This window comes from Arachis duranensis, chromosome 7 (assembly GCF_000817695.3).
Source record: "Arachis duranensis cultivar V14167 chromosome 7, aradu.V14167.gnm2.J7QH, whole genome shotgun sequence".
Lineage (NCBI taxonomy): Eukaryota > Viridiplantae > Streptophyta > Magnoliopsida > Fabales > Fabaceae > Arachis > Arachis duranensis.
The window spans coordinates 3,407,068-3,431,137 of NC_029778.3; the positions used below are offsets into that span (position 1 = coordinate 3,407,068).

The 24,070-nt window shown below is 33.6% G+C and overlaps 4 protein-coding genes and 1 pseudogene across 4 annotated transcripts; 2 read left to right on the forward strand and 3 right to left on the reverse strand.

Moving 5' to 3' along the window:
- Positions 1 to 3,881: 3,881 nt before the first annotated feature.
- LOC107496473 (disease resistance protein RFL1-like) lies at positions 3,882 to 6,329 on the forward strand. The gene is made up of 2 exons (XM_016117734.3): positions 3,882 to 4,174; positions 4,315 to 6,329. The coding sequence occupies exon 2, from the start codon at positions 4,387 to 4,389 to the stop codon at positions 6,223 to 6,225; it is 1,839 nt and encodes a 612-aa protein (XP_015973220.1). The 5' UTR covers positions 3,882 to 4,174; positions 4,315 to 4,386; the 3' UTR covers positions 6,226 to 6,329.
- A 1,235-nt stretch (positions 6,330 to 7,564) lies between these two features.
- On the reverse strand, positions 7,565 to 9,327 carry LOC107496475 (UPF0481 protein At3g47200-like). Its single transcript, XM_052252048.1, has 2 exons — positions 9,264 to 9,327; positions 7,565 to 8,910 (listed from the first exon to the last, which is right to left on the reverse strand). Exon 2 carries the CDS (start codon positions 8,908 to 8,910, stop codon positions 7,597 to 7,599), a length of 1,314 nt encoding a protein of 437 aa, XP_052108008.1. The 5' UTR covers positions 9,264 to 9,327; the 3' UTR covers positions 7,565 to 7,596.
- A 1,516-nt stretch (positions 9,328 to 10,843) lies between these two features.
- LOC127740475 (UPF0481 protein At3g47200-like) lies at positions 10,844 to 12,640 on the reverse strand. The gene has a single exon (XM_052251443.1). It carries the CDS (start codon positions 12,119 to 12,121, stop codon positions 10,844 to 10,846), a length of 1,278 nt encoding a protein of 425 aa, XP_052107403.1. The 5' UTR covers positions 12,122 to 12,640.
- Positions 12,641 to 18,691: 6,051 nt separating this feature from the next.
- On the forward strand, positions 18,692 to 19,630 carry LOC107496477 (uncharacterized). Its single transcript, XM_016117739.3, has one exon. The coding sequence runs from the start codon at positions 18,692 to 18,694 to the stop codon at positions 19,628 to 19,630; it is 939 nt and encodes a 312-aa protein (XP_015973225.3).
- A 1,330-nt stretch (positions 19,631 to 20,960) lies between these two features.
- Positions 20,961 to 22,186, reverse strand: LOC107496410 (UPF0481 protein At3g47200-like; annotated as a pseudogene).
- Between the last annotated feature and the right edge of the window lie 1,884 nt (positions 22,187 to 24,070).

Consider the following 24,070-nt stretch of genomic DNA (forward strand, 5'->3'; position numbering starts at 1 on the left):
TCGGTCAAAAAATTTCTCCAGAACTATCGTTAATTTTGATTTCATATGGAGGTAGAGAGTTTCGTTTTTAAAATTATAAGTTTTAATTTAAGAATGCCAAAAAATTTATTGAATAATTACAAATAATTTATACATATTTTTTGTGTCTAATTGATGAGAATTGGTTGTATTGTTATTGTGAGTGTTAGTCAATTTGGTGTTGCTTATTAAATTAAGATGTAAATTGAGACAGTGTTTGATGCTGGGATTTATGGTTATGGAAGTGGATGGTAACTGATTTTGGTATTAGTATGATAGTGAATAAGTGCTGATGAAGGGTTGGTAAAAATACGCGAGAAGGTGATTTTGGTTAGTATTAAATGTTAAATGAGTATGGTCGGAGGGATTTGTAAAGTCTGAATAAAGAAATGAATTTCCTTTAATTTCAAAAGCAAAAGATTTGAAACGGAGTTTATTTTATTGAAATAGAAAGAGGCTTAGATTTAAAGAAAATGATTTAATTCTATTTGATATTTTGAACAGTGTGAATATTAAAAATAATTTGTTACTTGAAAATGTTTTGAAAAGGGTTTGAAAGGTGGTTAGGTTGGGACTCTTGAAGAGTGGCAAAGTCCGGATTTTAGAGGAAATGCTGCAAAATTTTTTTATAAAATTTTGAGATTTTGTTTAAAGTATTATTTAAAAGAGAATTTGATTTAGGGACGTATTAATTAATTTCGATTTATTAAGAAAAGATTCTTATTTTCAGTTCGATTTATCAAGAAAAGTATTATGTTTTAAGTTATGATTCGAGTTTGGTTTATTAAAAAAAATAAATTTTATCTTGATTAAATATTAAAGAAGTTTGGGTATTTAGAAATTAAACGTTTTGATGCTAAGATTGAAAGTATACATATAAGGTGATATGAAGGTAAGAGTAATTGATTATTTGGTAATGCAGAAGTATGTGTAATTAAGCGGTGATGTGGTGGTACGTTTAAAAATATAGGTGATGCGGAGGTGTAGGTATGTAATTGGTGATGTGGAGGCTTAATAAAAAGAAAGGAAATGAGAACTAATGAAGGAAATAGATTCTTAAGAGGAAAACTCTTAAGAGGAAAAGAATGAATAAGATAGATACTTGAAAAGTGTATTTTAAATAGGTCTTGTGCCAAAGTGCTAATGCAGAAGTGCCCGCCTAACTGATAGCCTAAGGTTGCTAAAGCGGGAATGTCCGCCTGACTGATAGCCTATGGTTGCTAATGCGAAAGTGTCCGCCTAACTGATAGCCTGTTTCTACCGTGATGCCAAGATATCCTAACTGACATACCCATGATGATACTTGTACCTGACTGACACGGTAAGAAACCATATTCGAGGTTTGCTCCGAGTAACGTCGGGTTGCGGGTAGACAACCGACGCGTGAGCTCATGGCCTGCGTAGGACAGACATGCATCATATTGTTTGCATATTTGCATTTGATTGTGCTTGCTTATCTTGTTTTTCTGTGATTGTGCTGTTTGTCTTATTGCAATTTGTTGTGCGTTGAGCTGTTTCTTGTGCTATTGTTTCTCTGTGATTGAGATTTGCTTTAAGTTCAGAAATTTAAAGAAGGTAATTAATTATATAAAGTAAAAGTAAAAAGTATTTCTAAAAGTTTAACAAAATAGTTTTATTGAGTACGTTAATTATTTGCATTATATTCATTACTTTTACGGCATTTTCATTCTCTACTGAGAACGTGTAGTTTATTCTCATCCCAAAATCTTCCACCATTTCAGACACAGGTTCAAAGACTCTGAAGCTGCGGATGAATAGTTTGAATTGTTTATAAATTAAGTTCTTTTCCTAGAGTTCACTCACCGTTGTTAATCAAGATTTTATTTTATACAGAGAGATAGGAGTTGTATTGAGTTTTATTTAAATTCTTGTGTATAACATTTATTATTATTATTATTATTATTATTATTATTATTATTATTATTAGTAGTAGTAGTAGTAGTAGTAGTAGTAGTTACGTGATTATTATTACTACTTGGTGATCCTTGAAACGAAAACAATTTTCTGGAATTTTCTATAAAACTGAAACGCAATATCGAACTAAAGGCTCAATATTAGATAGTTAATAAAGAAAATAGGTTAGTAATGTCTCACTTTTGGTACGATCATGACGTGCTAAAAGTTAGAGTATTACAGTAACGATTTATAACAAAGCCCAATCGTTCAGAAACTGCTGTCGCAGTTTTTGTTTTCACACTGTTCTACGTAAACTGTGGCTGTCAACAGTGATTTATCGTTTACGTACTATTCTAATCTGCTGCTACCAGTAACGATTTCTATAGATAAGTAAAAAGTTACATTTGTGTCTTACCATTTAAAAAGTTATATTATGATAAAATTAATCCCTAAACATTTTATTTAAGTGAATTGTCCTTAAAATAATAACAATAATATTTTTCAGTTATAAATATTTAAATTGAGTATTATTATGTTCTACTTATGTATATAATCAACAACACTCTTATTGTTATTACAGTATTACTTCATCCATTTCATAATTTTTTACACGAATTGCCAAAAATTTCTTACTTTTAATTTTGGTACAAAATATATTACAACATAAAACATCATTAAACAAACAGACCAATATTTATATTTGCTTTATAAATTTGTTTAGTACTATATATACAAAATAATCAAAAGTTGACAAAATTAAAAATATTTATGAATATCAAATAAAATGAATTATGGGTTATATTTTACGTTGATACCAGCTACAAATTCTTAGTCTTTTTTCTTTTGTCTTGGCCCAATGCCATACAAACCAGGAACCCGGGTCGGGTTGAAAAAACAGAACCCTACCCTAATCCCCTAACACCCGCATCCTCTCTTCGTCTTTCTCACTTTCAATCTCATGGCATCCGGCAGCTGCGCGGCCGTCACCACCGCCTGTCCGCCGTCGATCCCGGAGGCTGCGTTGACACCCTTCCACCCCGCCCCTATGCCTCAAAACATCGGTTCTTCTCTGTCTTACTCCGTCTCTATTACTGTTACAATCGATTTTCTCCGCCGCCGTCTGATGCCCATGTCCGCACGTGAAGCCGCCGTCCGCCGCATCCCCGCCGGTAATCTTCGTCGCCAGCACAGCTCCCGTTGGCTCCCCGTCCACGTCGAGTTTCTCCTTCCCTGCTTGGCTGCCTTGCCCGGGTGTGTTGGTGCTGTTTACATTGTCGTTTCTCCTCTCCGGCGATGCCACATGAACACCGTTGATGACTGAGAGGGGGTGTAGAGTTTCCGAATTTGGCATCAGGTCGCTCCGCCGCAGTGATTCCGCGAAATCACCGGTCTCGGCATTTGACTGCTTTAGTTGGCAGTATTTTTTTTTTTCACTATTTCTTTAGTTGGCCAAAATTTCTATTATTCTGTTTCTCTTAATTAGCGATGAGATTTGCAAATTTTTAAGATTTTTTAGTTGTCTGTGCATTTTTTCTCTACATTTCATTCATTTAGAATTTTATAAAGAAAATATTGAAAATAAAAGTTTCCAAAATTAAAAATATTTATGAATATCAAATAAAATAAACTCTAGGTTATATTTGACATTATATATAATTTTAAATAAAGTATATTTTTTTATTCTTTAAGTTTGTTAAAAATTTTAGGGTCCTTTTTAAGGAATTCGATTTCACTCTCTAAAATTATTTAGTTACTCTAAAAAAAATAAGTTAATTTATACCATTAATCATTTTTGGATTAAGATAATTAAACTCACAACTAATAAATATTATAAATTCAAAAGTGAATAAGGCATTACTTTTACTTACTAGTTTACTAAACTAGTCACTTTAAAGGATTTTTTTTTTCAAATTCTTACCCTAAAATTGACTTTGCCACCATTTTTTTTTTTCAGGATTAAAGTTTCCCGTAATGCACGGGTCATTAAACTAGTTCTTAGTCTGAAAATGACTTTGGCAGGGTCTTTACTCTTTAATAACCAGATTATCAAAGACGCGTTTCACTTTCACCTATCATAGTGGTGATTTCATTTTTGAAGTACTTGAGATGAATCTCTTGTAACTTTGTTCTTTATCAATCAATCAGTATTGCCATATTCTGTTTCTGGTGATCAACCACAAGAAGAGATCAACACAAGAGTCCTTGAAGACTTCTGAGTAACTTGGGAAAGCAAATTGAGGTATGGTTTCATGAATTCATATATACCTTGCAAAACTTTTTCTTAAGACCAGTAGCATATATATATCTAGGTGTAGTCAGCTATCTGAATCAAATGATTTGTTGTTATATATGATAAGAAACAATTGTTTAAACCTACAGAAAGGGAGAAAATTTGGAGTAATACAACATCACCTTGCACTTGCTGCCATATCTGTGCTTGTGAGCTTTATAATGGGTCATCAGGGACATGTTCTGACGACGAAACCAGAACATCTTAGGAGGAAACTGGAGACAAAAGTTGAGCAAGTACAAGAACAAGTAAAGAACACAGTTCAAGTTGATAGAACTGAAGGCGGTTGTTTTATGCAGCTTGACTTTGAATCAAGAGAAAGCACTTTCAATGGAATCTTGGAAGCCTTACAAGATGATAGCATCTCCAGTGTGGCAGTGTACGGCATGGGTGGAGTAGGAAAGACAACCTTAGCAAGGCATGTAGGTAAAAGAGTAAAGGAGATGAACATGTTTGACCTTGTTCTACCTGTTCATGTGACAACAGCTGAAAATGTCAAGAGGATTCAAGGTGACATAGCTGCCGGGTTAGGACTTCGATTGGGAGAGGAATCCGATCTAGCTGAAAGACAGAGACAACTATCACTTAGATTAAGAAATGAAGAACATGTACTCATAATTTTGGATGACTTATGGTATAAGCTTGATCTGAAAAAGATTGGGATTTTAAACAATCACTGTAAAGTTCTCTTAACTACGAGAAGTCAACAAGTTGCATATTTGATGGGATGTCAACGCAGCTTTCATCTATTTCTTTTAACTTTGGAAGAAAATTGGGATTTGTTCAAGAGGTGCGCAGGCATCCATGATGATCGGTTCGAGCCGGACTTACTTGCTATAGCAAAGGAAGTTTCAGCACACTGTGAAGGATTACCACTTACCATTTCAATATTGGGGTCAGCTCTAAGAGCAAGAACCGTTGACCTGTGGAAACAAGTCTTAAAAGATTTAATGAGTTCAAGAGGGAAGGGTTTGAATTGGGAAGATGATAGTACTAATTTTATAATCCAGATAATAGTGGTGATCTATAATATTATACTTGCAAGCAAAGAAGCTAAAATCATATTCTTAATATGTGGTATGTATCCAGAAGATCATGAAATTCTCATTGAAGATCTGTTCCAACAAGTAATTAGACTAAGGTTGTGCAGCAAAACTGATGTGATTGCAACCATCACTAGCCTCAAGGACTCTAGCTTGTTGATGCCTTCCATTACAAGTAAAGACCATGTGCTAATGCATGATTTGGTCCGTTATGCTGCTAGGAAGATAATCTTTAAAGAGAAACCTACCAACAGGGACAATATCAGTGAGTATATGAATGCGCTTTATAATGAGGAACATTTTCAATGGCAAGAGGCATTACATCGACTTCTTTGTCGGTTGTTTGGTGCAACTGAGTATCCAGAATCTTCTTCTTCAACAAGTTCGGAGCTCCAAGTTGCACAGTCCTACTCCTCTACAATTCCTAGGCCATCAGGGAAGATGGTGGATTTTTATGGATTGTGTCAGGTTGACAAATCATTTCTGCCACTGCTCAAAGAAGCATGCACCAAGAATCCAAATCTGATAGAAAGCCAGAGAAAACACTCTGAAATGTTAAGGCAGAGTGCTTTTGATAGCTTAGGAAGGTTGTTGTTTCTGTTGCATAATGTTAGGATTAGAGATTGGATAAACCATAAACAAGAACTGCAGATGTATTGGGAGCAGGCAAAGCTCATGAAGTTCGATTTGGAATGGTTGAGTCCTGCTATGGAACGAGTCCTATCTTCGGCCGATCTTGCAAGGATCGAAGCATTGCGTGAGGAAGAGAAGTATTGGAACGAAGAAGCTTCTAAGCTAAGAGAGAAACTCAAGATTGTGGAGAATAAAGCTGCAGTCATTAGAACTGAGATTGTCCTCACAGAGTCTAAGTTGGATGGTTTTGCAATTGGTTATGGTTCGGAGGCTGGGGTTGTTTCCAAAGTCAGTCCTTGGAGGAAAATTTTTCTATTTAGATAATAAAATTCTTGAGATCTTAATGAATATAGCTAGTGTATTACTTATTATTCAAGTTATGGCATGTTGATTTGTACTTCTTGTTATTCACTTTTACTAGTTCTTCTTGATATTTTCACTGATATATAGAAAATTAGTTTAGAATCATTGTTCTGCCAGAGATCGATTTTATAGTTCAGTTAAATTTTTTTCTTAGCTTATAGAAAACATGAGATAGATATATAGCTGAGATTGGGAAAAGAAGCTCATCTTAGCTGCAAAACAAAGACAAGTATATGATCCCTTTAATTTTTCTTGGATGCTCAAAGGCAAGTATCACTGTGATTATGAAGTAAGAAACATATCTATACAAGGCTTAGCCTTAAAGTATACTACAGTATGACTAGTCATTGACACATTAGTAATTACAAATTTACTACTGCTAGCTTTTCTTTTTGGCATTACAAGAGTGTGGCTACTTTTCTCTGCCAAAGATGTTTACAGAAAGCATTCAAGTCTTATACAGATACAAAGATACTCAGCATTAAAAGTTTCATGGATAATGTTCTTCTCAAGACCATTGAACAATTTAGCCACTGCTTTGCTATCACCTTACCAATTGATTTGGGAGCATTATTGTTCCAAAGCTTCAAATGTTTCCGGAACAGGTAAAGATCATGATGTTTCATGTTGAATGGTTGAGTCCTGTTGTGGAAGGAGTGTTCTCTTTGACAAAGATAGATGGCATTGCAATTGATCAAGGTTCTAAGGCTTGGCCAATTTTTGAAGTAACTACTCATTAGAGGAAAAATTTATTCAAGTAAACTTCTTATACTCAAGAAACTGAAATTCAGCAACATAGTTGGTAGTAAATACTAAATACAACCAATATAGTTATCTTCTCTTAAAATTATTGGTATCTCTTCCAGATATGCTAATCTATTACTCTGTTTCATGTCATGTTGGTTAGTATTTCTTTTTAATCATCTTGTATCATTTCTAGCTTTTAATTAGTACATTGAGGAAAATAATGAGTATATGGCATTTTGTATCTTTGTCCGATGATGATCTTTATTGATTAGCCAACAATGTTAGTCTAGAAATGCATATTGATCTTTATCTTACAGTTGAAATTGGAAAGCCCTCACTCTTTCTAAGATAGAACATGATGTTTGAATACTAATTTCAGAATTAAGATGTGTAAACAATGTATAGAAACTAGAAAGCAACAATAAAAAAATATCACATTCAAACTTGATAAAGAATTACAAAGAAGGGAGCTGCCATATGCAGTGGTCTTCAATCATTTCATAATAAAGTGTCCACATATTGTCATGTTCATAATAAACACTTCAATTCTTCCCAAATACAAAGATATCAAGCATTAATCTAGTACTAGTGTACTCCTTGGAGAATAGAAAATACTGTCTGAACAACAGTGAGAACAAGCAGAAAAATTCCAGCAATGGAAGCTACCGTCTTCCATGGAGTGTTGCAATAATCGCGCCTCAAAGTCGCAACCTTTTTGTTCCAAGGGCGTGCACAAAAAGCATTCAACCTTTGAAAAATATGGGAATATTTCTCATTAAAATCTGGAGTCAAAATGTTCACTGCAAGGCCATTGAACATTTTAGCCACTGCATTGCTATCACCTAACCAATTCTCAATTATTCCTTTCTTAATCAGCAAATCCACATCTTTGTCTGTGTTGATAAGAAAATCCAAGACAACGATATAGTCAGCGAGATAGGATTCATTGATACAATGGCATTGCTCGAAAGCTAACAAATTTCTCAAAACAACTTCAGTAGTGTCCTCCACTCTAAAGAATGGAATTCTCAAAGTATGACCAAAAAGTTGCAAGTCTAGTAAGCATTGACTAGCTTTCTTTACCTCAAACTTCACTCCTGCTTCCTTCAACTCAGTTGCACTATAAATTTGCACTATCTGTGCTTCTCTTGAACATCTAGAGATTGATAAGTTACAGGACAATAATAGAAGCTTTCTAGAAAGATCTGTGAAATGAGCTATTCCACCAACATTGGATACTGATAAGTCACCCTTAAAATCACCAGGAAAGATTATTCTACCAGGAACTATATGATAAAGAGCGAGACTTAACAATGAAGGATGCCTGTCGTGGCTCTGGCTCTCGCTCCCACCAATGAAGGTAGAAGGAAAAACCAGATTGTAAAGCTTGTCAAGAACAAAGAATGGGACTTGATTCTCAAGCAACAACAAATCATATTGTATATAAAGCCTTAGCCGTGGTGGCAAAAGAATAGCATCGTCGCCACGTGTAAGCATGAAATGGTACCTGAGTAGAAACTCTAATATGAAGCAGCAGTCCACCAAGATCACCATAACATGTTCTTCCTTACTAAGCTTGATGTCATCTGAGTAACAACCACGAATCTTTGGCTCAAGCTCTTGCACGCAATTCACAAAACTTTCTAACTTGTTTGTCTCGGATCTTTCAATGAATTGTTTGCAATATAATCTTTTATGGTCCTCCATCTTTAGCAATTTTTCATTTCCATGGTGAAAAGGACCAATGGAAACAATCTCTGGAGTGTATCCATCTTCTTTAAGCTTGCGGATGTTATGGGGAACCCTGTAGATGCAACATTCCTTTGTAAAGCGAGCTTGTCCCTTCTCCAACATTGCTTCAATCTTCATTACACCGCCATTAGGATTCGGAGTTGGCATCTATATGAATAGATTAATACTTTTCCTTTTTAGTTAGAATTTTATATACTTATTGGTTACAACACTATGGAAGAAATTATGGTATTGATTATTTGATAACATAGATGCTATTTACTGTGATATTTTACATGTAGTTATATAGATAGACTTTTTTTTCTATGTTGCTACAAACAAAGCTTAGTGTTAATATGGCAAATCCAGAGAAAATTTAAAATCTTAGGTGTTATTAGTTTGTTAAATATTATTTTGGTCTCTTTTTATATATTATAATAGATAGATTCTATATTAGTTAATAATAGCAGAAAGTTTAAAAAAACATTGGAGGATAATGCGATATAATAAGGCACACTCACCTTTCAGCCTTGTGTATTTGAAAAGTGAAACGATATGAGAGTGTGGCCTTTGACTCAGTACCCTACACAACACAACAAAACACAAGTTGAACCTTATGTCAGTAATCATTGTTTCACAATCAAACAAGAGATTGTATAGCATGGGTGGAATAGGACACACAACCTTATAAAAAAACTTGTGTTATGCAACCACAATTTCAAATTTCATGAGCATCATTCAACATGAGATAGATATATATAGCTGAGATTGGGAAAAAAAATAAAGACAAGTATAATGATCTTAGCTTGCAAAGATAAGACAAGTATATCATTTTTTTCTTGGATTCTCTAAGGCAAGTATATATCACTGTGATTATGAAATAAGAAACATATTTATTCAAGACTCAGCCTCAAGATATACCATGACGAGTGATTGACACATTAATTACAAACACCTTTTCTTTTTGGCATTACAAGAGTAGTGTAGGTTGAGATTTAATAACTAGGCTAGCCATTACTTAATTTACTGAAGCATAGCTTCTCTTGTTTTCTTTAAGATAGAACATGATGTTCAATTTGAATACTAATTTCAAAATAAATGTGTAAATAATGTAAAGAAAGTAACAATAAGAAAAATATCACATTCAAATGTTGATACAACTGCAGAGTAGCCCTATATATATAATATATGGGCTATACATGTGTTCATAACAAACATGATACCAAATCTACCGAACCATATTGAGCATTGAATATATAATCATCATCCAAGCTACACAGCACATGCATTAAGCTAGTACTACTTGGAGGATAGAAAATACTGTCTGAATAATAGTGAGAATAATAAGGAGAAAAATTCCAGCAATTGAAGCTACTGTTCCAAGGATGATTACAGAAATCATTCAACTTCTCAAACATGCAGAAATATTGAACATTAAAATTCATATGAAGGGGAAGCTGCTAGCTAGGTGTCCTAAGCTTGTGCATTGAAAGTGATTTCTCTGGATTCGAATCGCATAAAGAATACAGAATAACATCGCATGTTTCATCAACTTGAACTGTGTAGTAGTTGACTAGTTCATGAACTTGGTCAACTCTTGTTTCTAGTTTCTTAGTCAGAATATGTCCTTGATGATCCATTGTAATTGTATGTGTGTTTGTAGCGCTTACAAACACAGATGACTGCAAAAGTTATCCTGATTTTATTACTTTTGTATTGCATCATGCAAAAGTTGTATTTAATCCTCACTAATAAATAGATTGGTTTTTAAGAAATCTGTAACCTGTAATGATTCTTTTTCATATTATTTATTATTGTGAATTAATTATTGATTCTTTGAAGCTTTTTCCCCGTGTGATTAATCACAGTTTTTAAACATTTCTTTCTCCCTTTCATATGACCATTTCTTGTGTTGGAAGAAAGCAAAATTCAGTGATTCAGTAGTTCACCTGGCCTCCAAGTTTGGCTTACACTATTTTTTTGTATGAATTATTGTCTCAACTATCAATCATCTATAATAAATTCACATGTTTCTCACATCCAAGAAATTAAATTCTCATTGAACATGCTTGAGTAACAAACATTTCAATTAATATAGTGACTAATGTACTCCTTGGAGGATAGAAAACACTGTTTGAATAACAGTGAGAATAAGTAGAAAAATTCCAGCAATGGAAGCTACCGTCTTCCACGGAGTGTTGCAGTAGTCGCGCTTCAAAGTTGATACTTTTCTGTTCCAAGGTTTCTTACAGAAAGCATTCAAGCCTTTAAAAATACAGGAATATTTCACATTAAAACCTACATTCACAAGATTCACTGCAAGACCATTGAACATTTTAGCCACTGCATTGCTCTCACCTAACCAATTCTCAACTATTCCTTTCTTAATCAGCAAATCTACATCTTTTTCTGTGTTGATAAGAAAATCTAAGAAAAAGATATAGTGCGCGAGATAGGATTCCCTGATACAATGGCATTGCTCAAAAGCTAACAAATTTCTCAAAACAACTTCAGTCCAGTCATGCACTCTAGTAAAAGGAATTCTGAGAGTATGACCTGAAATTTCCAAGTCCAGTAAGCATTTACTATTTTTGTTTACCTCAAACTTCACTCCTGCTTCCTTCAACTCAGTTGCACTGTAGAGTTGTGTTAGCTGTGCTTCTCTTGAGCATCCAGAGGCTGATGGTTGGAATAAGTGAGAGGATGTTAATAGAAACTTTCTTGATAAATCTGTGAAATGAGCTATTTCACCAACACTGGATAAGGTTAGCTCATCAATATCACCAGGAATGGTACTGTGAGGAACCATATAAAGAAAAGCAAGCCATAATAATAAAGAAGGATGGCTTGGGTTGCCACTATTCAAAGTAGAAGGAAAAGCTAGATTGAAAAGCTTCTCGAGCAACACCAAATCTAATTGTACATTGGTCTGTAACCATGGTGACAGAAAAATGGCATCATGACTTGTCCTCTGGTTAAAATGGTACTTGAGTAAAAGCTCTAATATGAAGCAGCAGTCCACCAATATGACCCTAACATGGTCTTCTTCACTGAGCTTGATGTTATCTGAGTAACAAGAACGAACCTTTGGCTCCAGCTCTCGCACACACCTCACAAAACCTTCCAAGTTATTTGTCTCCGATCTTTCAATGAATTGTCTGCAATATAATTTTTTCTGATCCTCCATGTTTAGCAATTTTTCATTTCCATGGTGCAAAGGACCAATGGAAACAACCTTTGGAGTGTATGCATCTTCATTAAACTTGCGGATCTCATGGGGCACCCTATAGATGCAGCATTCCTCCTTAAAGCGAGGTTGTCCCTCCTCCAACATGGCTTTAATCTTCATTACTTCATTAGTATTATTCCAACTTGCCATCTATATGAATAGTTTGCCCTTTTAGTTAGCCACTTGTCAAATTAGTGTGTATATAAGAAGGACTATACTAAGTGTACACCAAAGGCATAGAATATGGTGAAAACTCATGACGTGAAGTTGATAGTTGAGCCGTTAAATGATTTGACTAAATTTTCATCTAACGGCTTTTAGTTATCAATTTCACGTGAATTTAACTGTACTTGAATTTCTACTATAGAATAGGTAAAAACTCATGTGCAGTCCAACTTCACATGAAGTTGATAGTTGAGAGCCGTTAAATGATTTGACTAAATTTTCATCTAACGGCTTTTATATTTAAATATAAATGCACATTTAAAATAAATTAAACCACACATGTATTAGACACAAATACATTGATGGTTGATTTTAGTGGTTAGTTTAGTGCTTGAATATTATTTTTGATATGATATGTATTTGGTATTCATTACAGAAAAAACGATAAATATGTTCCTGATTTTTTATCTCGAAGATAAATAAATCATCAACTAATTAAAAATACATAAATATTTCTCACTCTCTACAATGTGAAACATCTAAATTCTTCTAAAGATTCTATTTGTTTTTATATATTTTAAATAAAGAAACTTAAATGTTTCGTATTTTAAAAAATGAGAAATATATATTTTTGTATTTTTAATAAGTTAGTGACCTATTTTTTTATTATTTTATTGTAAATAAATTTGATTATTCTAATAATTAATTATTTTACTGTAAATGAATTTGATTATTTTAATAATTAATTATTTAGTTAAAAAATATGTAAATTAGTATGTATAAATATAGACAGCAGTAACTAATGTAGTAGTTGATTTGTAGTGTATATAATTTTGTATTTAGGTCTCTAATTTTTATGATCATAAATACTCTAATTTTATCCTTGATTTAAAATAAAATAAAGAACACAAAATTCAAGAATTATGATTGGATGCACGTAGTTATTGGTATTTAAGAATTAACTAGCATTTATTTATGTCTAAAATCAAGTAAATAACTAAATTATGTATTCTTTCTTTCCTGTGTCATTCGGTCTTTATTTATTTTTATATTGATATGTTGAAAAAACCTAATGTATGTCTTTATGATTTTTTTTTTCTTTATAAAAACTAGAATGAGATCCGCCCCATACTTCAAAAGATAAATTAATTATATTATATAATATATTCTAATAAGTGTTGTATAATTTAAAAATTGATTAGATAATAGGTAAACTATGTTAAATTTAAATTGTTGTATATTAGAAATATTTTGTAGAGTGTTTATTTGATAATTTGTATATAATTTTATATAATTATTCAATTAAAATATAATATAATTAAAATATAGTTTATTATTTTAAAAATTTAAATTTATTTATTTTTAAAAAAGACATAGACTTTTTATATTAGAGTTGTAAAAAACTATATCTTCATTTGTTGCTTCTGTTTTTATATTTATTTTAGTTGTCATAGTTTGTCTTCTCATATGGTATTCTTTGGGTTACAAATAATTAAAGAAAAAAATTTTAGAAAATGAATGAGAATGAGAAACGTCAAAAGTATAAATTAGTTTTATAATCATGATATATTTGAATATAACTAGTAAGGAGATGTGCCAAATTTGAACTTACTTGGGTTTAGAAAAATGAACGAGAATGAAAAATATCGAAAATATAAATATAAAATTATGAATTAATTTTATAATCATGATATATTTGAATGTATTTAGTAAGAAAATGTGGTAAATTTAAATTTATTTGAAGGAATTTTTGCTAATTGATACAAGAGATTAAGAGATAAAGAGTAGTAAAATCTTATGTAGCATGTATAAATATATCAAATAATATAGTAGTAAGAGTATTAATAATAGATAAGTTTTAATTTTTAAAAATCTTTTATTAAAAGATAATTGGTTGATTTTTAAATTTTGCCAAATAAATAAAATTATTGACATGATATCGCTAAAAAGAAAAATATAGCTTAAAACTATAGAAAAATTAATGTACCAACTTTTATAGAATAAGAATAGATAATTCTACATTAATTATGTTAGCAGAGAGATCAAAAGGAAAAATTTGGAGGATAATGCAATATAATAAGACACACTTACCTTGAGGCCTTTGTGAATTTGAAAAGTGTTGCCTTTGACTTACTATCCTACACAACACAACCCCTTTTGTCAGAAATCAAAAGTTCTGGAAGAATCACAAGAGTTTGAATAGCATGGGTGGAATAGGAAACATGCACAACCTTATAAAACATACAAGTTGTGTTATGTTCCAAATTTCAAGAGCAACATTATTCAACATGAGATAGATATATAGCTGAGATTGGGAAATGATCTTAGCTTGCAAAGTGAAGACAAGTATATCACTTTTTTTGTCTTGGATGCTCTAAGGCAAGTATCACTCAGATTATAAAATAAGAAACATATTTATACAAGGAGTGTGGTGGTTAGTTAGTAATAATTATTTTTATCAGTATAGAAAAATTAATGTACCATATAAGAGTGTGGTGGTTAGTTAGTTTGCTTAATATTTAAAGAGAGAAAAAGAAGCATTAAGATAGAAGTTGAAAAGTATGAATAGAAAAAGGAGCAAGGATAGTGGAATTAGAAGAGGACGGTTGTATCTACCCAAAAAAAGGGTTTACAATCACATACCATTGAAGTTTGTATCGGAGCTCCAAACCACCGTGAGCGGAGCTCCAAACCACCGTGACCAAGAATCATTGGTTCAAAGCCCTTGTCGCATGGCTTGATCCAAGAGAGAGCCACAACTCAGCTAGAGTAAGAGTAGCAGAGGCTTTTAGAAGATCCAAATTAAATGACTGGCAGAATGAAAGGCTTGCTAATGCATATGGAAGGCCTAGAACTGCGTTTCCGGATTTAAAGTAGAGAACAGACAACAATAGTCAATCATTTAGGTTGTATCAATATCTCACATAAAAAGTATACACAATAAAAAAAATATATCATAAGCTAGTATAAATTGAAGAATATAAAAGATATGTGCATCAATAATCACGACTCATGACAAATTTTTGCCTATATACAAACACAGACAAGCATTTCCTTACTTGACTTTTCTTTTCTCCCCAATTCTACTGGCTTAGAATATTTTGCTCCATACAAAACTTACAGAGAATACACAAACTAAAAGTGTGTCAAATAATATGATCACATTACCTTGTCAATTTCAGCAAGTAAAAGAAGAACTGAAGCATTCTCAACTTGCAGATTGTACTTGTAGCACATGCAGAAGATGAAACGCAACCCTTTAAACAGTGTGTTCTCTTTTAACACTCACTAACACTAGCAGCAACCTCCTTCCTGGGATAAGAAGCTAAGGTCTAATTCAGCCAAATTAAAATTCTTTGCTTAGTTATTATTAGGAAATAGGAGCTGTAAAATAGCTGGGTTTCTTAAGTAAAGTGTACATATTATAATTGAATAATTGTCATGAAAATTGATACACAAGGTAAAGTCAACCTTTTGAGGAATGGTTTGACAGATAAGTTACAACAACCGAGAAAAGTGACACTTGGCAACATAGTCAAAAAGGCCTCATTTGTACCCTAGATAGAATGGACACCAGGCACAATGATTATGCCTTTTTACCTCTATCACTTGCTTTAAAATAACTAGTCACCAAATGAGGAATTAACAATTCATTGTCCAATTTCAATATCACTAGAGATACTAGAAAAGAACTAACAGTTCAAATACCTGTAATCCAAGTAGCAATGAAGATTCTCCAAAGCAGCAATGTAATCATCGTACTAGAAAAGAACTAACAGTTCAAATACTACAAGATGCATACTTTTCAATTATATCAGCTTGCTCTTGTAAGTACCCTTGCAACTGCCAGTTTGTGCGCAGGAATACCGCACCACTAGGATCATCATCTCTTAGCATGTTACTTGAAGGATCTCCATAAGGACTAGCTACTCTAACATTCTCACTCAGTTAACATCAATATCTGTGTTTGTAACTTTTGACCAAGCATAGTTAGATCACTATGTCAAGAAACAGGCCAAAAAAAGCATAAATTATAAAAAGTCCTGGTTTTATATTCAGATGCCTTCATGAACCAGGATGAGTTTATTTAATGTTCTGATTTTATTTTTTATTTTCTATCTTTAATTAAAGGATGAACTATACAAAATAGCAAACAGAGAACAGCCCAATCACAACCATACCATCAACTAAACTCAGAAGCGTATTTGGTAAATGAAGATGGAATGGAATTCTTTCATTAGCCTCCTTTCTTGCTTCAATTTCTTCTGAAACCTTTTCATATACAAAATTCTCTAGGTCCATGTTCTTATATTCTGAATACGTCTCCAGATTAATAATAGAATCATCTAAACTAAGTGCTTCGTAAGGAGGACAATTTGAGAATTCTTCTTTACAAAATTCTCTAGGTCCATGTTCCATTAACATCAGGTATGATGTGCACTTTTTGGCCTGTCATCATCTAGGCTTAGTATCAAGCATAATCTACTGTTATATGTAAATGTAAAGAAAGAAATACGGCCAGTAGTTCATTTTCGCAAACATAACATTCACTCAACATTCCTTTACAATTGTATCTGACTATATACTTTGGAAAGGAAAAGTCCAAAGGGTAAGTTAAAAAATAATTAAAATTATGAATTCTAATGTTAAGTATCATATTTAGATGTGGAGCAATTCAATAAATCAATATTAGAAAAAAATGACACCATTCAAATAGTGGACAGTGAAACAGCAACAAAGATTGAAAAAAAAAAAAAACCCAGGTTAATAAGATGGACCGAGGATCTCAGGCATATTCTGAATTACTTCCTGAAAAACTCAAATAGACAATGTCATATTCATATTATGTTTTACAACAATGAGACCCCAGAAGTCAGAAGTCAGAAGTCAGAACCTTGTGAACAGTTGCGGGTCAGATACAAAATTTGAATGGGGGCATATATCTCTACTAATTTTGTAACTTTATTTTAGAAATATATATGATCCTAACTGAATTTCGACATTTAGAATTAAGAAATTACTTGATGAAAGAAAACCTACCAAGAGCATTTATCATTTAAAAGAGCATCAAACAAAATTGCCAAATGCATAACATTAAAAACATGTTCAATATGTGATCACCTGTTAAACTTCTTGTTTCCATACACATCTCTATCGCTGCGGCGCTGCGGCCCTTCTCCCCGATCAACGCCCTCTCACGCTCCTTCTCGCGCTTCCCTTCTTCTTTCTTCATCCTCTTCTCCTTCTTCCACCCTTCCCTTTCCCTCTTCTCGGTTCCCCTAATTTATTATTTATAAATGATTTTTTTAAATTAATTCAACAATTTTAAAAACTAAATATCTAACAACTTAAATTTAAAAATTTAAAAAACAACCAGCTAAATAAATAATTTAATTTATAATTTATAAATAAAATTTTAAAAATTTCTAATAAAGATACTTAAACAAATAATTCCCAAATTCAACAAAGATAAAGATAAAGATTGTAATGTCCCAAGCTTCTTTTTTTTTTTTCTATATTATAAGTAAACCAGTAATTGTTCTTATTTTTATGTTAATTTCTATTCAATTATCACTTTTTATGTTAATTCCTTCAGTGAACTCCAAGATAAAAGTGATTCTGGAATTCTCTGCTTGCAAGGGTTGCATACATGGCTATAATTCCATTCAAATACAGAATGATATAAAAAACAATGAAGTAATTCAGATACATAATAATAACAATGACATTCAAATAAGTGATGTTTCGAATAGGGTGACTCACTTAACAAGTCTTAACTCAATTATGACAAAAATAAGCAGAAAGGCACCAATTTAATGAATAAGAGTGGCATGGAGAGAGGGAGTAACAAAGTCAGAACCATGATGATGGTGTTACTATGATAGCACTTAGCACCAGAATTCGTGTTTAGGTAAGAGTGGTTGAAATCATATATAGCAAACATAAACATTAGGGATGAGTTGTGCAGAAAATGGAAAAATATGTTTGTATTGTGAATCAGAATTATTATCTGTCTCAAGTACAACATATATAAGCTATGCTAAATGAAAGGTGAGTCAGCTTGCTAACTCCAACACTAGTCACAACAGAATAACTGATAACTAACTAGATAACTTGCTTGAAGAACAAATAACAGCAGAAGAGAGCTTGAGAAAACAAAACAGGTGCAATGACTCTATACTAATTTGAATATGCCTCTATTATTTATTATTGTATATGAAAGAAAGGTGTACACAAAAGTGATTCTTTTCATTTAAGTTAATCCAAAAGATCTTTTCGGATAATTTAAAAAGTTATAATTTATATCTTTTTTTTAGAAGAAGATAACTCAAACAAACCATATTAAAAAAGAAGTACCACAATATGTTATTTTGCCTTGTTTTGTAAGTAAACCAGTAATGGTAAAGCAAACCCTTTTAATCCTATATTATACCAGATTGTAGTAGTGATTGTACCCACACGAACTTGTTTGTTTCTTCTTTCCTTAATTAATCCTACCAAAGATCGAGTCTTGAAACCCTTGTTCACTTAAAACATCAACAACCAAGCTTTTCAATGGCAGAGGCAGAGGTTGCCCCAAGAAAGAGACTCATAATTAAACTTCGTTTGCCGCCTTCAAGACCAGTATCATCTGAAGAATGCACACTAAAGCATGATGCTGATACTGAAAAGCGTGGACCAGAATTTATGGCTTCTGATTCATGCGGCGAGAAGAGGAAGAAAGATCAGCATTGCACCACTACTGAATACTCGTGTAATGTAGTGGGAAAGAGCCATGCAGAAGGTTCTAGAACCTTGTCAACTGATGCACAGTGCAAACAGAAGAAGGACGATGACGGTGCTGATTCTCGCGGAGGCAGAAAGAGAAGAAAGTTGGCAACTTCTGAAGTTTCTGTTTCCACAAAATCTTCTGTGCAAGAACACCACAACGCATGTTTAAGAATCCCAAGAACCGGTTCTAAGGTGCTTGACTCGAAGAACACGAAGAAGGAAGAGGAAGAACATCACAATGCATGTTCAAGAATCCCAAGAACCGGTTCGAAGAAGGAAGAGGAGATGAAGGTTGTTCTGAATGAGCAGAGAATGGATCGTTACCAAAAGATGCAGTGTTGGGTGATCTTGAAGCGCTTCATGGTTGGAAGAGATGGCTGGGCTTTCAATAAGACTGTGGATCCCAAGAAGTTAGGGATTGTTGGTAACAAATGTGAGAGTGTGTTGTTGAAGCCAATAGGGTTTGAGGATATAGAGTCAAAGCTGCACAAATTCGTGTATTCAGGGCCTCATGAATTTGCAAACGATATGAGGCTTTTGTTTTCTTATGGATTCATGTACCCTCAAAGGGATCAGATTCATAGAGTTGCAAGGAGATTCAGTGAGAGCTTTGAAATTACTTGGAAGGCTTTGACAGAAAAGTGGTCAACTGAAGAGAGGAGAAGGAACAAGATCTTCAAAAGGGGAAGAATGAATAATAAAGCGGTGCACCAAAAGTTTTAGTACAAAGCTCTGAAACTGTTATCAAAGGAAGAAGCAGAAAGTGGAAGAAGGCCACGTAGGCATCAACGTGTTGGATTCAACTTTTTTGCTAACTACTTTCTTTTTTTAATGAAACTGTGAAATCCATACGCTTGGTTTTTAGTTTCAGTCAAATTTTGACTTACTCATATTTGTTACACTGATGTATGTTTTAATTTTTTTTATTAATAATATTTTAATTGTTCTTATTTTTATGTTAATTTTTATTTAATTATCACTTTTTAGGTTTATTTGTCTTTATGTCATTAACTCGTCCATAACAAAACATATTATTCTCTTGTTATAATTACTTTGATATTTAATTAGGCTCGCCATTATTTAATTACTTAATAGCTTCTCTTGTTTTCTTTAAGATAGAACATGATGTTTAATTTGAATACTAATTTCAGAATAAATGTATAAATAATGTAAAGAAAGTAACAATAAAAAAATATTACATTCAAATGTTGATATAACTGTAGAGTAGACCTATATATATAATATAAGAGCTATACATGTGTTCATAACAAACATGATATATTGAGCATTGAATATATAATTATCATCCAAGGTACACAGCACATGCATTAAGCTAGTACTACTTGGAGGATAGAGAATACTGTCTGAATAATAGTGAGAATAATTCCAGCAATTGAAGCTACTGTATTCCATGGAGTGTTACAGTAATCAAGCTTCAAAGTGGCAACTTTTTTGTTCCAAGGATGATTACAGAAATCATTCAACTTCTCAAACATGCAGAAATATTGAACATTAAAATTCATATGAAGGGGAAGCTGCTAGCTAGGTGTCCTAAACTTGTGCATTGAAAGTGATTTCTCTGGATTCGAATCGCATAAAAATACAGAATAACATGGCATGTTCCATCAGCTTGAACTGTGTAGTAGTTGACTTGTTCATGAACTTGGTCAACTCTTGTTTCTAGTTTCTTAGTCAGAATATGTCCTTGATGATCCATTGTAATTGTATGTGTGTTTGTAGCGCTTACAAACACAGATGGCTTCAAAAATTATCCTAATTTTATTACTTTTATATTGCATCATGCAAAAGTTGTATTTAATCCTCACTAATAAATAGATTGTTTTTTAAGAAATCTGTAACATGGCTTTTCCCCCACGTGATTAATCACAGTTTTTAAACATTTCTTTTGTTGGAAGAAAGCAAAATTCAGTGATTCAGTAGTTCACCTGGCCTCCAAGTTTGGCTTACACTATTTTTTTGTATGAATTATTGTCTCAACTATCAATCATCGATAATAAATTCATATTTTTCTCACATCCAAGAAATTAAATTCTCATTGAACATGCTTGAGTAGAAAAATTCCAGCAATGGAAGCTACCGTCTTCCACGGAGTGTTGCAGTAGTAGCGCTTCAAAGTTGCTACTCTTCTGTTCCAAGGTTTCTTACAGAAAGCATTCAAGCCTTTAAAAATATAGGAATATTTCACATTAAAACCTACATTCACAAGATTCACTGCAAGACCATTGAACATTGTAGCCACTGCATTGCTATCACCTAACCAATTCTCAATTATTCCTTTCTTAATCAGCAAATCTACATCTTTTCTGTGTTGATAAGAAAATCCAAGAAAAAGATATAGTCAGCGAGATAGGATTCACTGATACAATGGCATTGCTCGAAAGCTAACAAATTTCTCAAAACAACTTCAATCCAGTCATGCACTCTAGTAAAAGGAATTTTGAGAGTATGACCTGAAATTTCCAAGTCCTGTAAGCATTGACTATTTTTGTTTACCTCAAACTTCTCTCCTGCTTCCTTCAACTCAATTGCACTATAGAGTTGTGTTAGCTGTGCTTCTCTTGAGCATACAGAGGCTGATGGTTGGAATAAGTGAGAGGATGCTAATAGAAACTTTCTTGATAAATCTGTGAAATGAGTTATGTTACCAACACCGGATAAGATTAGCTCATCAATATCACCGGGAATGGTACTGTGAGGAACCATATAAACAAGAGCGAGCCTTAATAATAAAGAATGATGGCTTGGGTTGCCACTATTCAAAGTAGAAGGAAAAGCTAGATTGAAAAGCTTCTCAAGAACAAAGAAAGGAACTTGATTCTCGAGCAACACCAAATCTAAGCCTACATAGGTCTGTAACCGTGGTGACAGAAAAATGGCATCATGACTGGTCCTCTGGTTAAAATAGTACTTGAGTAAAAGCTCTAATATGAAGCAGCAGTCCACCAATATGACCCTAACATGTTCTTCTTCACTAAGCTTGATGTTATCTGAGTAACAAGAACGAACCTTTGGCTCCAGCTCTCGCACGCAACTCACAAAACTTTCCAAGTTCTTTGTCTCCGATCTTTCAATGAATTGTCTGCAATATAATTTTTTCTGATCCTCCATCTGTAGCAATTTTTCATTTCCATGGTGCAAAGGACCATTGGAAACAACCTTTGGAGTGTATGCATCTTGATTAAACTTGCGGATCTCATGGGGCACCCTATAGATGCAGCATTCCTCCTTAAAGCGAGGTTGTCCCTCCTCCAACATGGCTTTAATCATCATTACTTCATTAGTATTCCAACTTGCCATCTATATGAATAGTTTGCCCTTTTAGTTAGCCACTTGGTCAAATTAGTGTGTATATGTTGGAAAAACTCAACACAGGTTTAAATCAAGAACCTGTCTAACAGCGGAAGCACCAAAAATAATTTTCCCACAACCTGTGCAATTAAATGGGCAACACCAAAGATACTCCAAGCAACAAATATAATGGCAGAAATTAAATAACCAGACACCAAAATTTTAACGTGGGAAAACCCCCAAAAGAGGGACAAAAAACCCACGGGACCTAGTCCAGAAAAATCTTCCACTATCAGAATAATGGGTACACAAACAGTCTTCCTAGTAACACTAGGGCATCTCAACAATCAACAAAATACATCATCAAAACTGATGGAATCAACATAAACCCTCCACAAAAGTGGGTATCTCAAATCAGGCAAAAGAGAAGGCAATACAACAAATAAGTTATATCCTAATGTTCATCTCTACACCAGGAATAACATACTAAAATTTTATAAAAAATAGAGCAAGTTTATCAAATTAATATGATCAAGATTAGCTTGCCCTTTTCCCCAATTTTCTTCTTCTCCAATGCCGAAACCCTTGCTGTTTCTTTTCTTTTCATTCAAAATGAATGAAGCCTTCTCTCTCACCTCTCGTGGCTTATGCCACTTTCTTTTCTTTATTTCCTTTTTTTTAAGTTGTGTGGGCCCCACTTGATATTGGGGACCCACCAACAAATCTCCCCCTCACCAATTCAAGTGGGGATAGGCTGCTCTACCAAACCCGCCTTCTCTTTGCAGGAATCAAACTTCACTGCAGGTAAACTCTTAGTCATCATATCTGAACCATTATCATCAGTATGGATCTTTTCAAGTGCATATGACTTCATCTCAAGCGCTTGACGTATCCAATGATACCTCACCTCTATATGCTTCGATCTAGAATGAAACGTCGGATTCTTGCTGAGATGGATAGCACTCTAACTGTCACAAAATAACACAAACTTCTCTTGATTGATGCCTAACTCTTGTAGGAATTTCTTCATCCACAAGAGTTCCTTAGAAGCTTCAACAACAGCAATGTATTCTGCCTCTGTAGTAGACAAAGCAACACATTTCTGAAGTCGAGATTGCCACGACACAGCTCCCCCTGCAAAAGTCATCATATAACCAGAAGTAGACTTCCTTGAATCAAGATCCTCAGCCATATCCGCATCTGTGTAACCATCCAAACACAGGTTGGCCACTCCCAAAGCATAAACAAACTCTGGAAGTACCATTAAGGTATCTGAGAATCCACTTCACTGCTTGCCAGTGTTCCTTGCCAGGATTAGAGAGAAACCGACTAACAACTCCAACTGCATGAGCAATATCCGGCCTGGTGCAAACCATAGCATACATCAAACTACCAACTGCAGATGCATATGGAATCTTCTTCATTTCCGCTTTCTCGTTCTCACTTGTAGGACATTGCTGCGAACTCAGCTTGAAATGACTAGCAAGTGGAGTACTAACAGGTTTGGAATTACTCATGCTAAACCTCTCTAAAACCTTCTCAATGTACTTCTGTTGTGACAACCACAGTTTCACATTCTTCCTATCACGAGTGATACTCATGCCAAGGATTTTCTTTGCAGGACCCAAATCCTTCATAGCAAAGGATCTGTTCAAGTCTTTCTTAAGACTTTCAATCTTCTTAATGTCATGACCAACAATCAACATGTCACCAACATAAAGTAAGAGAATTATAAAATCACCATCAGAGAATTTCTTAACATAGACACAATGATCAGAAGAAGTCTTACTGTACCCATGACCTTCCATGAAGGAATCAAACTTCGTGTACCACTGCCTTGGCGCTTGCTTCAAC